The sequence below is a fragment of the Mustela putorius genome, unplaced genomic scaffold, assembly GCF_011764305.1.
Source record: "Mustela putorius furo isolate JIRA1106 unplaced genomic scaffold, ASM1176430v1.1 tig00000873_pilon_pilon_pilon, whole genome shotgun sequence".
In the NCBI taxonomy this organism is placed as follows: Eukaryota; Metazoa; Chordata; class Mammalia; order Carnivora; family Mustelidae; genus Mustela; species Mustela putorius.
This window is the reverse complement of record NW_025421504.1, coordinates 5,336,283-5,349,230: the sequence shown is the minus strand read 5'-3', so window position 1 is coordinate 5,349,230 and position 12,948 is coordinate 5,336,283. Positions and strand designations below refer to the sequence as shown.

Below are 12,948 nucleotides of genomic sequence, written 5' to 3'. Positions count from 1 at the left end.
CGAAGCTCTAACTTCTCTTGAATATCTGCTGTGGGCCAGCTCTTGCAGAGGTGCAGAAATGATAGACATGGTGACATACAAAGCAGTTGAAATCAACTGTTCTAGGGGCTCTCTGGGCTGTAGTCATACCTTGTAGTGGAAACCTGGAAGGAGCGTGACTAACTCCAGTGGGCTGTGTCAGGGAACCCTCATATGGAGAGGAAGCCACAGGGGGATCCAAACCCCAGGAGCGATATGATCAGAAGTGTAGGGATGTGAAGGGAGGGCTATGGCCTGTTGGGGAACACCAACTCCAGAGCAGAAGTCGGCAAACTACAGCTCGTAATGCCGAATGCAGCCTGCTGCCTGTCTTTGTATGGCCTGTGAGCTAAGAATGGCTTTTACTTTTTTTTTTTTAAGATTTTATTTATTTATTTGACAGAGAGAGATCACAAGTAGGCAGAGAGGCAGGCAGAGAGAGAAGGGGAAAGCAGACTCCCCGCTGAGCAGAGAGCCCGATGCGGGGCTCGATCCCAGGACCCTGAGATCATGACCTGAGCCGAAGGCAGACGCTTTAACCTACTGAGCCACCCAGTTTTACATTTTTAATGGTTTTTTACATTTTTAATGGTTGAAAAAGAATCGATATTATTTCATGACACATGAAAATTATGTGAATTTCACATTTGGGGATGCAGAAATAAAGCTTTAATGGAACCCCCCACCCCCATTGGTTTCCATGTTGTCCAGCTGTTTTTGCACCGTAACTGCAGGATTCCGTAGTTGTGGCAGAAACCGCACATGGCACTCTCCTTGCATGGTACTGCAGTTCGGTGTACTACAGATGGCAAGGACACTCTTAAAACGTGACAGTGTTTCAGTGTTTGCAGTGTGCTGTGTATTAGCACACCACGGTGTTTTGTTTATTCCTTATTAACAGTGCTTGCCAATCAGAACAAGCGAGGAGGAGAAAAATGGACTTTGGAATGTCATGTTTTCAGGGCACAATGGAGTGTAAATTCTTTTGTAACTAAATTAGATGGCAAAGCTGTCTTAGTAAAAGCTGTGCTGTGAGACCAATCAACATTACCAGACTAAGGAGTTGTCATTATAGTCCCAGTGCATAGGAAGGAAATGGTGAAAAAAATTAGAAATCTTAAAGGGACTGTTTTCATCACAGCAGAATTTCTTCACAAAAAAGAAAATGAGGCTATGACTGGAGTAGGTTTCTCGAGTGGCTCATTGATTAGCTGAGCTAGGAAAGCTGTCCTGATGATACTGATACTGATGATACTGAGTGAATTACATTGTGTGTAATTGCAGCAGCTGAAGAAACTTCTCCTGAGCAAACAAACTTGTTTAAAAGCATTAGCCTTTTGTTAAGAACAACTTCTCAAATGTGGAAGTCCGTGGGAGGAATAGCAGTAGTCACAATACCAGGCAAATGATTTCATGTGGTTTTCCTTCGGCTCTTGATGAGTCAACAGATGTCACTGTTAACTGTTCAGTTGATTCCTTCATGGAGTCAGTGCCTGATCTGAAGTGCCTGAAGAATTAGCATCAGTGAATAGTTACTTAAAACAGTGACAGCTGAATTAAAAAACAAAACAAAACAATGACAGCTGAGAATATTTTCAAAAAAGTTAAAAACTCAGTACATCCTGAAGTATGATCTGCTAATATCTGTTCCAGCTGATGGTGGTAAGAATAGAGGTATGGAGCAGAAAAAGATATAACTGGCCAAATAAACAAAGCTTTTGAGAACGTAAGCTCTTTAAAGCCTGTAGACTTATTCATTGTATTCATCCGCAGGTATTTTGCAGAAAAATATTTGAATCCACCGTTACTGAACTGTTAAGAGTCAGCAATGAACTTTACTTCCTCTCGTGGACTTCACCATGATAGTCAATGCCATGACTTTTTGTTAGAGAAGCTGAATATTCTGGCATGCCCTACTATACCGTAGTCTGATGGCTGAACAGTGGTAAAGTTTTCTTGTAAATTCCTGAGTTCAGGGCTGATGCTGAAACTTTTCTGAGTGAGAAGAATGATTCTCAGCCACTATTCTTGAATGTTGAAAAGCTTTGGAAATTGGCTTTTTCTGCATACTTGATAAGGCTAAAATTGCAAGGCAAACAGCCTCTTTGCAAATCGTAAGTTGTAGTAAAGTTTCTTCGACATCTAATGTTTGAATCATGTCATGTCAAGCTACTTTATACACTTCAGTTTAAAGGCAAGATTTCCATTCCTACACAAAGTTACTGTGGATGATTTCTGAACACAAACTACTGTTCCAGCAGTGATCTTGCTGCTGGATGTGGATGCAAAAGAAATTTCCTTATTTCAGAATCCATTTACCTGGCAACTAAAGAGTTTACATCAAACCTTCGATTGGAAGTGATTAAAAGGCAACTATCAAGACTCTAATAGAATTCTATAGCTGTCTTCTAAGAGAAGAATGTGCTCGATTAAAATCACGCTTGTGGAATGGTAACCGCATTGGGCAGTACCTGTCTATGAAAGACATTTTCTTTTTTTTTTGTTAAAGATTTTATTTATGTATTTGACAGAGAGAGACAAAGCGAGAGAGGGAACACAAGCAGGGGAAGTAGGAGAGGGAGAAACCGGCTTCCCCCTGAGCAGGGAGCACAACATGGGGCTCTGGTCCCAAGACCCTGGGATCATGACCTGAGCTGAAGGCAGATAGTTAATGACTGAGCCACCCAGGAGCCCCGTGAAAAGATATTTTCAAAGATGAAATTTATAAAATCTGATGACAGAGTCTGCATTAACAGATAAACATTTGTAATCGATTTTTTTTTTTTTTTTAGTTTTTTTTATTTATTTGACAGAGATCACAAGTAGGCAGAGAGGCAGGAAGAGAGAGAAGGAAGCAGGCTCCCCGCTGAGCAGAGAGCCCCATGTGGGGCTCTATCCCAGGACCCCGGGATCATGACCTGAGCCGAAGGCAGAGGCTTAACCCACTGAGCCACCCAGGCGCCCCAACATTTGTAATCAGTTTGATGAAGGGACCTTAACTTTCCAAATCTTATCTTATTAGAGCCTCTACAAAACTCGTAGTCAATTACTATGTTTTGAATTTCATCAAAAAATGTGGAAGTTTGTTTTCTCTTGTTCTGTGAGTACATACTATTCTCAGTTTGGCCTCCTGGCCCTCAAGGTCTAAAATACTAACTGGTCCTTTATAGGAAAAGTTTGCTGACCCTGCTGTAGTCTGGTTTGTTGTTGGGGAAGAGAATAGGTCAGGGGCAGCAAAGCAGTAGAGCCCAAGTGAGGCCATGCAACACTATTCTAGAATCCGTGGGGGAACTAGATAGGGATTAGAATACCAGCTCCTTTCTCCCCATTGCCTCTAAACATATGTAGTTTTTCTTTCTTTTTTTTTTAAAGATTTTATTTATTTACTTGACAGACAGAGATCACAAGTAGACAGAGAGACAGGCAGAGAGAGAGAGGAGGAAGCAGGCTCCCCGTGGAGCAGAGAGCCCGATGCGGGGCTCGATCCCAGACCCTGGGATCATAATCTGAGCCAAAGCAGAGGCTTTAACCCACTGAGCCACCAAGGTGCCCCAACATATGTAGTTTTTCTGTCACTTCTGATACTTTTCTGTTTATTTAAATTCTCTTTGTGTGAAACACCCACACTGATAAATCTATTAAGTTAGTGTGGAATAGGATTTAAGGTTTAGCTGGAAATTGAACTGGTAGCAGTTGAATGCTTGATACAAGCTTGATAGAACACCTCCTTCGGGGTGATGTAATTTTCTGAATTTATTAATCCCTTATGCGCTATCACTGTTACTGGAGCAAGTGATTGAATTTAGATTTCCAGTAGCCTGCTTTTTGCTGTTACTTACAGTTTTGGAAAATAAAAATAACCCAATAAATATTGAAAGTACTTTTGATTTTTTTTTTTAAAGATTTTATTTATTTATTTGATAGAGATCACAAGTAGGCAGAGAGGCAGGCAGAGAGCGAGAGAGAGAGGGAAGCAGGCTCCCTGCAGAGCAGAGAGCCTGACGCAGGGCTCGATCCCAGGACCCTGAGATCATGACCTGAGCCGAAGGCAGCGGCTTAACCCACTGAGCCACCCAGGCACCCCAGTACTTTTGATTTTTTTAATGAGGCTTCATATATTTGATTTGAAAAGATTTTAGGAAAAGTATTAATAGTTGTATAAAGTGGGATAACAATATGATAGGTACAGTATGGTCATATCTGTGTAAAAACACCAAGAGAAAATTTACCAAAAGGCTGATAACATTAGTGATGGGATCAAGGGCAACTTTGCCAGTTTTCTAAAGTTTTTATAAGTGGGCATGTGACTTTCATAATAATCTTTTGCATTTACAGATAAACCAGTGGTGGGATAATTAATGTGATGTCCTGAAAAGGAGTGAAAGGTAGCTTTGATTTAAGCTCAGCCATGGGCAGACTGGGCAGACGTGACGGGCACTGCTTAGAAAAGGTAAATCTCTGAGCAGTCGAGGTCCATCCCTTTTTCTGATTGAAGGCGTGGCTTTCTCGAACAGAGCTCTTACTTGCCCAGGGCCTGTGTGGTGTCTGGACTTACTCTAGCCATAGTAGTTCACCAAGGCCTTGCAGTTTGGAACTGTTCTGTGTTCCTGGCTTTTACCCCTGAGTGTGGGTATTCCCAGGAGATGGGAGTGTGAAGAGCTTGGTGGTGTGGCCCTTGTGCCTTCCTCAGAGCTGGCAGGGAGAGTGAGTAGTTGGTATGTCTTCTCTCCTCAGACCCCAGGACTTCTTGGGTTTCCCGAGAGTTGGTTGAATTAGAGTGAATTTCAACCTGTTTAGTTCCTTAGATCTTGAACTTTCAAAGCCTTAAGATGTAGAGATGAGTTGGAGCATAACAGTGACAGTTTGGTTCATTTCAATCCATGAGAATAGGAAAGTGATTTCTAAGTGCTTTTCTCCCTGCATCCTGGGCACTGCATTGCCTGTGAGCACAGGGTCAGAGTGGGAGGGGGAGGATGGGAAATTCTGGACAAGTGTTTTGATTCCTAGGTAGGGGGTGGTACAGTTCCATTCACGGTTTTAGCAAAAATGTTAGAAGTTTCTCTCCTGATTGTCGTTGGCTAAAAGTGGGCTCTGTGTCTGCATGAATTTGGTCACTCAGCCCCTTCTCTCATGAGGGCTTTTCTGCAGGATATTCTGCCCTATGTGCAGAGTTGCAGGTTTCCTGCAGTGTGGTGCTTTTCACAAGGGAATGGGGATGAGGCTCTCACCTCTCCGCGCTTTGTCTGCTGCTTTGTCTGCTGGCGGTATCCTAAAGCTGTAGGGGTTCTGCGGGCTTTGCCTTTTCTGTGACTTCAGTTCTTGTGTTCATCCAGCAGACTATTTGGTTCTTACTTGCTGCCAAGGATTTTATAATCTAGTAGTAGAGAAAAATGTACGATTATTAATATGCATTGCAGGATAAAGGCTATAAAAATGTCTAGAGAACATGCTGACAAAACTTCAGAGATTCTAACTTTTAGCTGAGGATAAGGGCAGAAAGGGGAGGACCAGTGGAAGCCAAGGCACCGTGGAGGTAGTGGTATCAGATTTATTACCGTTGAAGTCAGTCTCGAAAGAGGTCTGCAGGTAAGGAAAGGGACATAAAGGGAAGTTAAAGATCTATTTGCAAGACACCAAGGACTCCAGTTTTAACAGCTGGAATGGAGAGGAATCAAGGGAAATAAGGCTGGAAAAAAAATACTGGGCCAGATGCTTAGGGCCTAGAATGCCAGGCTGAATAGTCCATGTTTATCTGGAACTACTGGGGGAAACTAAAAGACTTTTAAGAAAGTGAGAATTAAATTTGGGCTCTAGGAAGAATAAAGGAATGCTGTGTAGTAGAAATTGGATAGGGGGAGAGGCTGGAAGCAGAGACTGGTTTATTAAAAAGTACAAAGTCCCTGGCCTACCACTTAACGTGAGACCATTTGTTGCCTCTTGTCTGTCCTCTGGTATCCCTGCGAGTCAGTGCCCTTGGGGAGCCCTGGTATTTGTGTGTGGCACTGTGGACAGGGCTGTCCCAAGCAAGCATGTTGCCGAGGCTCTCCTCCAAGAGGACAGACTATGCCCAAAGTCAGGGGGACCACATCTTAGAGTTCTTCCCTGGCTGCCTCCTGGTTTTTTACTGAGGCACTGATACCAAGCAGACAAGTACCACTCAGGGTTGGCACGTTTAGCAGATAAAAATACAGGATGCCGGTTATATTGCAATTTCAAATAATGGGTACATTTTTATTATTAGTGTGCCCCCTGAAATGCTTGGTTTATCTGAAGTTCTGATTTAACTGGGTGTCCCGGGGTCTGACAGTCCTAACTGCTCTTCACTCTTCTCTGCTCCTGGCCCCGGACTCTGCTTCCTTCTCTTTCATTTTCCACCTCTTAGCTCCTGAGTTCGTCTCCTAGTGGGTCCAGAGTCAAATGAAGTATGTGCTGCCCAGGAGGGAGGAGCCAGGGGTTAGGAAGGTGGCTGTCCCGTCTCAGTGCCAGGGTTTGGGACGTGGGTGCCGCACGAGGTACAGCTTTCTCTCTCACCAGACAGAAAGGAAGACCTTGTGTTCCGGCACCACACCTTACCTCCTTCCCCTTTCCAGTTCCTCTCCACCCCACTCACATCCCACAAAGGTACTTGGAACTCTGGACCCAAACATACTTTCTAAGCTCATACTTAGCCCTTTGCCTTAAACATCCTTCCCACATTCTTCACCCACTAGCACCTCCCCATTTCCCTTCCTCTGTCCTAGCCTGTGCCCTTGGTGCTGGGTTCCCAAGGAACCCTCAGCCAACCCCCTTTAGAACCTTTCCCGCACTTGATTGATTCTGCCTGTTACTTGTATGTCTCTCCCAAGAAATTATGGGCTTTCAGGGGCAAGGATCTGCTTCTTCATTAGGGTCCTCAGTGCGTGCTACCGTGCTTGCACCTAGTAGCTACTCAATAAACGTGTGCTGCATGAGCAGCAGGCTCTATTTGGAAGTTTTTACTGCCCCTTAAACCGTTCTTCAGGGAGCACCCAGCCCTAGCTTCCCCTGCCCAGTGCATACGTCTGAACACACTCCACACATCAATGAGGAGAGGGTTTTTCAGCACTTTTCGTTAGCGTTAAAGAAAACTTGTCTGGAAAGTCTCACCCTCAATCTGCCTGTCCCTATACCTTCTGTACGCCCAGACTAGTCAGGCCCCCAGTATCCGGCCGTGAGCCACATCCTCTCACCTTTGTCCCATGCCTTCTAGTTCGGGTGCGGCTCCAAGCCTTCAGGTTGTTGCTCCCTCTGTGCCGCCTTCTGCACACAATCTTCTGTGCCTTCTAGAATCATCCTCTTAGCTGGCATCAGATGCCCTCTATCAAGCCATTTGTTGCCTGCATTGTTAGGGCTTAAGGGAATGAATAAAGAGAACTACACTGCCTGCCTGTCCCCGCTGTGTAGGGGCTCCCAAGTCTAAGACCCCCTTCACCTGGATACATAGAGTGAGCCAAAACACAGATGGATGGCATGTTCTGTAAAGGGGGTAAGTGGGTCTGGGGCCCTCCACTGGGTGGTGCATGGGCGAGTGCTCTATTGGGGTCTCTTGGCTGTTATGTGCAGAGTAGAGGGACCGAGGTTGGGAGGAGGCCAAAAGGGCAGTGCCCCCAAGTCTCCGGGGTAGTCAGGATGTAAACCGCCCCAGCTGCTGTGGGTGTGCAGTTGGGAGACCATTGGGGGCAGGCAAGGCTGGGAGGAAGAGTCCCTGCAGATGCTTCTGTAAAAGGAGCTCCTTCCCAGGCACGAACCTGTGTCATGCTAGGAAGTGTCTCTGGGAGCCAGCAGGTAGACAGGACCTTTTTTTTTCTGACTCAGTAGTTCAGAGGAATGCCTTGTGACTTTCAGTTCCAAAGTAGGAGCCTCCCTAGCCCTCAGCCTGGAGCCTCACCCCTACTCCTGGGACAGATGAGACCCTCAGGGATCTGGGTCCCCTAGGCAGCAGAGGGCCCTACAGGAGTTAGGGAAAAGCTCCTCATGCTCTTGTTTGCAGCCCTGTGATCAGTGGTTTGGCCTGGGAAACCTCAGGCAGGTCTCAGAGAGCTAAGCCGCTGGTTAAGGCCTCCACTGGCTGCCATGGGAGACCGCTGACACCTGTGGTCTGTGGTTCTCGCTCTTCAGGCTGGCTTGGGATCGGGGTACTGGGAGGGGTCTGGATGCTAAGGTCCACCCTTAGCTCTGGGCTTCTGCCGCTGTCCTAATGGAACTAGCACCCCAGCGTAGGGCCCTCAGAGGACTTGGTGGCTCACTTCTTGCTGGGAAGCAAGGGGCTTAAGTCTCTGCTCCTGGCCCACCCTCCGCGGGGGCTCTCCCTGCAGGTACCTGAAGGAATTCCGCACAGAGCAGTGCCCACTCTTCGTGCAGCACAAATGCACTCAGCACCGGCCCTACACCTGCTTCCACTGGCACTTCGTGAACCAGCGACGTCGCCGTTCCATCCGCCGTCGGGACGGCACCTTCAACTACAGCCCGGACGTCTACTGCACCAAGTACGACGAGGCCACAGGCCTCTGCCCGGAGGGCGACGAGTGAGTGTCCCACCCCCGCCCCCCGGAACCTGCCCTCAGAGGAGCCTTATGTCTCCTGGGTCAGGTGCCCTCAGAACAGGTCGGGCAGAGTCTGGGAAGCCAGCCAGAGGCTACTTTGGGGAGTACTCCTGTTGCCCGGCCTGCCTTCCTGTGGCCTGGACCTGGGGCTCAGACCCCGCCATCCTGTGGGGGAGTCCTCTTCTTCTTTACCCACTTTTGGGAAACCTGTATAGCCTTTTCTTCTCCTAAGTAGAAGAAAAGGCAGGCCTGGGCACATCACTGAGAGGGAATGTTTGTTGACCCTGCTTGTTTGAGCCCTGCAGAGGTGTAGTGGGAAGCACTGCTGGGGATCTGTGGGTACAGCTCACTGAGCCATCCCTGTACTCACACTTTTCCCAGAGGTCCAAGGCTTATTCTCTCCCACCCCCTGAGCCCCGTGCCCCCAGCCTGGTGAAGCACTGGGGCATGAGAGGTGGCCCATGCTCGGAGCAGGCCGTTCTCTGTGGAGCGCTGCAGATCCAGGCAGCACTTGTTCTCCCAGGAATGTGCCCCCCCCCACCCCCGGAGCTTTTCTTCAAGTCAGCCCAGGGCCCTGGCCAAGTAGCCCGAGAGGACTCGCTAAGCAGGCTGAAGTGGGAATCCTGGGCCCTTGTGGGCCCCCTTCAAGCTACAGCGTCTGACAGGTGGTGGGAGCGGGGGTTCTGTCCCCGAAGCAGGGCCTGTCAGCGCTGGCCTCCTCAACCAGCGCGCCGTCCGGGTGGTGGGGAGAGACTTCAGGGGGGAGGTGGCGCTCGTGGGCTAATGGCCCAGGTTCCATGGGGCAAAGGTGAGTGACCCCCCACCCCATACACAACGTTTCAGGTGCCCATTCCTGCACAGGACCACAGGGGACACTGAGCGCAGGTACCACCTCCGCTACTACAAAACTGGAATCTGTATCCACGAGACAGACTCAAAAGGCAACTGCACCAAAAACGGCCTGCACTGCGCTTTTGCCCACGGGCCCCATGACCTCCGTTCCCCTGTCTACGACATCAGGTGGGCTGGATGCCATGCTGGGCTCATGGCTCTGGGCCAGGGTGGGGGCCCTGGCTGCTGACACGGGGACTGCCGTAGATGGAGTGCAGGGGCCGGCACTCTGGGTCTCCCCTCATGCCCCGTCCCCACTCTCTGTCCTCTCCTTTCCTCCCAGAGAGCTCCAGGCCATGGAGGCCTTGCAGAACGGCCAGACCGCAGTAGAGGGCAGCACAGAGGGCCAGACAGCTGGGGCTGCGAGCCACGCTATGATAGAAAAAATCCTCAGCGAGGAGCCACGGTGGCAAGGTAAAGGTGGCCCCACAGATGGCTGTGCCTCCTCCTGCCCAGTGTCTGTTCCTCTCCTCTTCTGCCCGGAGCGGCCCTAAGGGTTTGGCTCACCGCCACTTCTTCATCCCACCTTGCAGCCAGCCACAGCCCTTCCATTCGGGGCGTTTCTGGGGAGTTTCTCCAGACATGCCTTGCCCGTAGGCGTGCTTATGTACGTGTGTTGTTGACCCTCGTGACGCTGCCCTTTTTGATCCTGTGAGCCTTGAGTGTCTCTGGTGGGGGGGGTGGGTCTCAGTCTTGGCATTGGCACATGAGGCGGTGTGAGCTCCTGGTCTGAGCTCCTGGCTTCTCCTGCCTCACCTACATGACCCCTGCCTCTGGCCCCCTTGTGTAGAGACTGCTTATGTGCTGGGGAACTATAAGACGGAGCCATGCAAGAAGCCCCCGAGGTTGTGTCGCCAGGGCTATGCCTGTCCCTACTACCACAACAGCAAGGACCGGCGGCGGAGTCCCCGGAAACACAAATACAGGTCCTTTGGCCTAGGCAGGCCAGTCATGGGAGGGGGGGCGGCAGGGAAGGGATTGCGGCGGGGGCTGCTTCCGGGGTGCTTGCAGGGAGGCTGGAAGGCCAGCCCTGGGGATTACAGGCTTGCAGGTCCCAGATATAAGGGGAGGAAATAGTCAGGACAGCTGAATGATGGCAAGTCCTCTGGGATCCTCCTCTGGCATGAAATGAGGATCTTGGGTCAGACGATCTCCAGGGCCCCTCCTGTTCTGATTCTGAGGGGCAACTGCAGGGGCCAAGCCATCGTGTAGGAAATATGGTTCTGGCTATAGGCTGGCTCTCCTGGAGCGACAGAGTGCTTGGCAGTAGGATCTGGCAGAAGGGGAAAGAAAGTGTCCTTGCTGACAACAGCCATGCTGCACCACAGAAGCAGAGCCAGCTTCTGGCCGCAGTAAGGCTCTTACTCGGCAGCACATCTTTTCTGTTGCGAGCCTGGCCCCGTGAAGCAGGGAGACCAGAGACGACCCTGAATAGGCATGTAGTCGGCATTCCCCAGCTCCTCCTCTCTCCCTCTCCTGCATCCCGCTGACCCCACTGTCTGATTGTACCAGGTCATCTCCGTGTCCGAACGTAAAACATGGGGATGAGTGGGGAGACCCTGGCAAGTGTGAGAACGGAGACGCCTGCCAGTACTGCCACACGCGCACGGAGCAGCAGTTCCACCCGGAGGTGGGCGTCGGCCTGGGGCTGGGGCCCTGTGAGGTCTGTGGGTGGCTTTACGTGCCCTTTTGGGGAAGCCAGGAGACAGGAAAGGAGGGCCTGGGCAGGTGTGGGCAGAACTCACACCGACCTCATCCTGGAAGAGGCCCCCACCCGTGCAGTGCCTCAAGGAGCCCTGCACCCGACTTTGGCAACTTGCCTTATTCTGAGCCCATAGTCCCCGAGCAGCCTCCGCTCCCGATTTTGTTTCCCCTCCGCCTCCTGACTGGGAAGGCATGGCCTGGGCGAAGTGACCTGGCCATTCTGGGTCACTCGTGATGCTTACAGTCCAGTGACATGAGGATTCAAAAGATAAGAAAACCCCTTCTAGGTGTTGTGTTTGTTGCAGATCAGAGCTTATGGTAGCTGCTGCCTCCTACCTACCTCCCTGCTGTACTTCCCCCACCCACTGGCCCCATGGGTAGCCTTGGGCTATGTCAGTGTCCCCAAAATCTGGGATAGGGTATGTAGAGGCACATGCTGTGCATGGTCCATGGAGGCTAGGACATCCTGAGGTAGACATATGGACAGAGGCCTCCTTATGGGGGTCGTAGACAGCAGGATGGAAAATTAGATGTAGATCCCACCCTGGTGGGTGGGTGCTGCCTGTGATCTTGGCTTCCTTGACACCCAAGAGGGACATTTGGAAGTCACAAACCTGAGTGGAGAAGCACCATGGAGAAGATCCCTTTGTGAGGGCCGAAGTAAGGCTGGTTGAACCTGCGACCCTAGAATGGAGGCTGTCTTTGGCATGGGGATGGCCTTATCCGCTTCAGGAGTTTGAATATCAAGAATCAGTAGGGAGAAGCTTAGGGAAGTGGCACGGGAGGAGAAAGATTCCTAAGCCGACCCTCCTGTGTTGAAGGCACCCATGTCTGCCTGTTCCTCTTTGCCTAAACCTGACCTGCCTCTGCTCTACCCTCCAGATCTATAAATCCACCAAGTGCAATGACATGCAGCAGTCGGGCAGCTGTCCCCGAGGACCCTTCTGCGCCTTCGCCCACGTAGAACGTACGCTGCTCCCGTTGCCCTCTCCGCCCTCTCCCCTCACCCTCTGCTCGGGCTGTCAGAGGAGCGGCCTCTCGTCAGCTGGCCAGCAGCGGGCTCTGGCCTCACTGGAAGTTCTGGTCCCCCCAGCACACACCCCCCGGAACTGGCCTCAAACCCTGGAGCTTCCAAGGTCGTGAGACAGAGAGCAGGACCGGGCCCCTGGTCAGGCATTCACAGTCCCAGGCAGGGTGAGGCGCCCTCCCAGAGCCAACTAGGCAGATCTCAGCAGCCACCCTGTGCCACATCCGTGGCAGACGTCACTAACTGAACCTGGCGCTCCGTCCTCCTGAGAGCACAACTGTGCAATGAAAATTGACTGAAACTTCCTCGTGTTATTTTATTATTTTTTAATATTTTATTTATTTGTTTTTTGAAAGACAAAGATCACAAGTAGGCAGAGAGGCAGGCAGAGAGAGAGGAGGAAGCAGGCTCCCTGCTGAGCTGAGAGCCTGACGTGGGGCTGGATCCCAGGACCCTGAGATCATTACCTGAGCAGAAGGCAGAGGCTTTAACCCACTGAGCCACCCAGGTGCCCCCCCTCGTGTTATTTTAGATTTTCTAGTAACTATGTTTTTTTAAAAAAAGTTAAATTTTAACATGATACAAAAATGATAATCCTTTCAAAAATAGTGTAGAAAAAATATTTTTACTTTTTTCCCTCCAAACGAGGTCTTTGAATTCTGTTGCACACTTGAGTAGGTGGGTGTAGCACGTCTCAGTTTAGACCAGCCCCTGGTAGCCACATGGGGCTCACAGCTGCTGCGACCG

General features: G+C 50.1%; 1 protein-coding gene across 13 annotated transcripts in view; it reads left to right on the top strand.

Moving 5' to 3' along the window:
• The window catches only part of UNK (unk zinc finger), a 32,657-nt gene that overhangs the window by 9,454 nt on the left and 10,255 nt on the right, over positions 1 to 12,948 (top strand). For 8 of the 13 annotated variants that reach the window (XM_045085893.1, XM_045085897.1, XM_045085898.1 and 5 more), the window contains 7 exons: positions 1,792 to 2,469; positions 8,352 to 8,561; positions 9,423 to 9,599; positions 9,754 to 9,884; positions 10,261 to 10,396; positions 10,983 to 11,100; positions 12,057 to 12,141. In XM_045085893.1, coding sequence (XP_044941828.1) covers positions 2,438 to 2,469; positions 8,352 to 8,561; positions 9,423 to 9,599; positions 9,754 to 9,884; positions 10,261 to 10,396; positions 10,983 to 11,100; positions 12,057 to 12,141 — 889 coding nt within the window. In that variant the 5' untranslated portion in view covers positions 1,792 to 2,437. The remainder of the gene's footprint in view (positions 1 to 1,791; positions 2,470 to 8,351; positions 8,562 to 9,422; positions 9,600 to 9,753; positions 9,885 to 10,260; positions 10,397 to 10,982; positions 11,101 to 12,056; positions 12,142 to 12,948) is intronic. The other 5 variants (XM_045085899.1, XM_004748885.3, XM_045085890.1 and 2 more) reach the window with 2 other exon arrangements.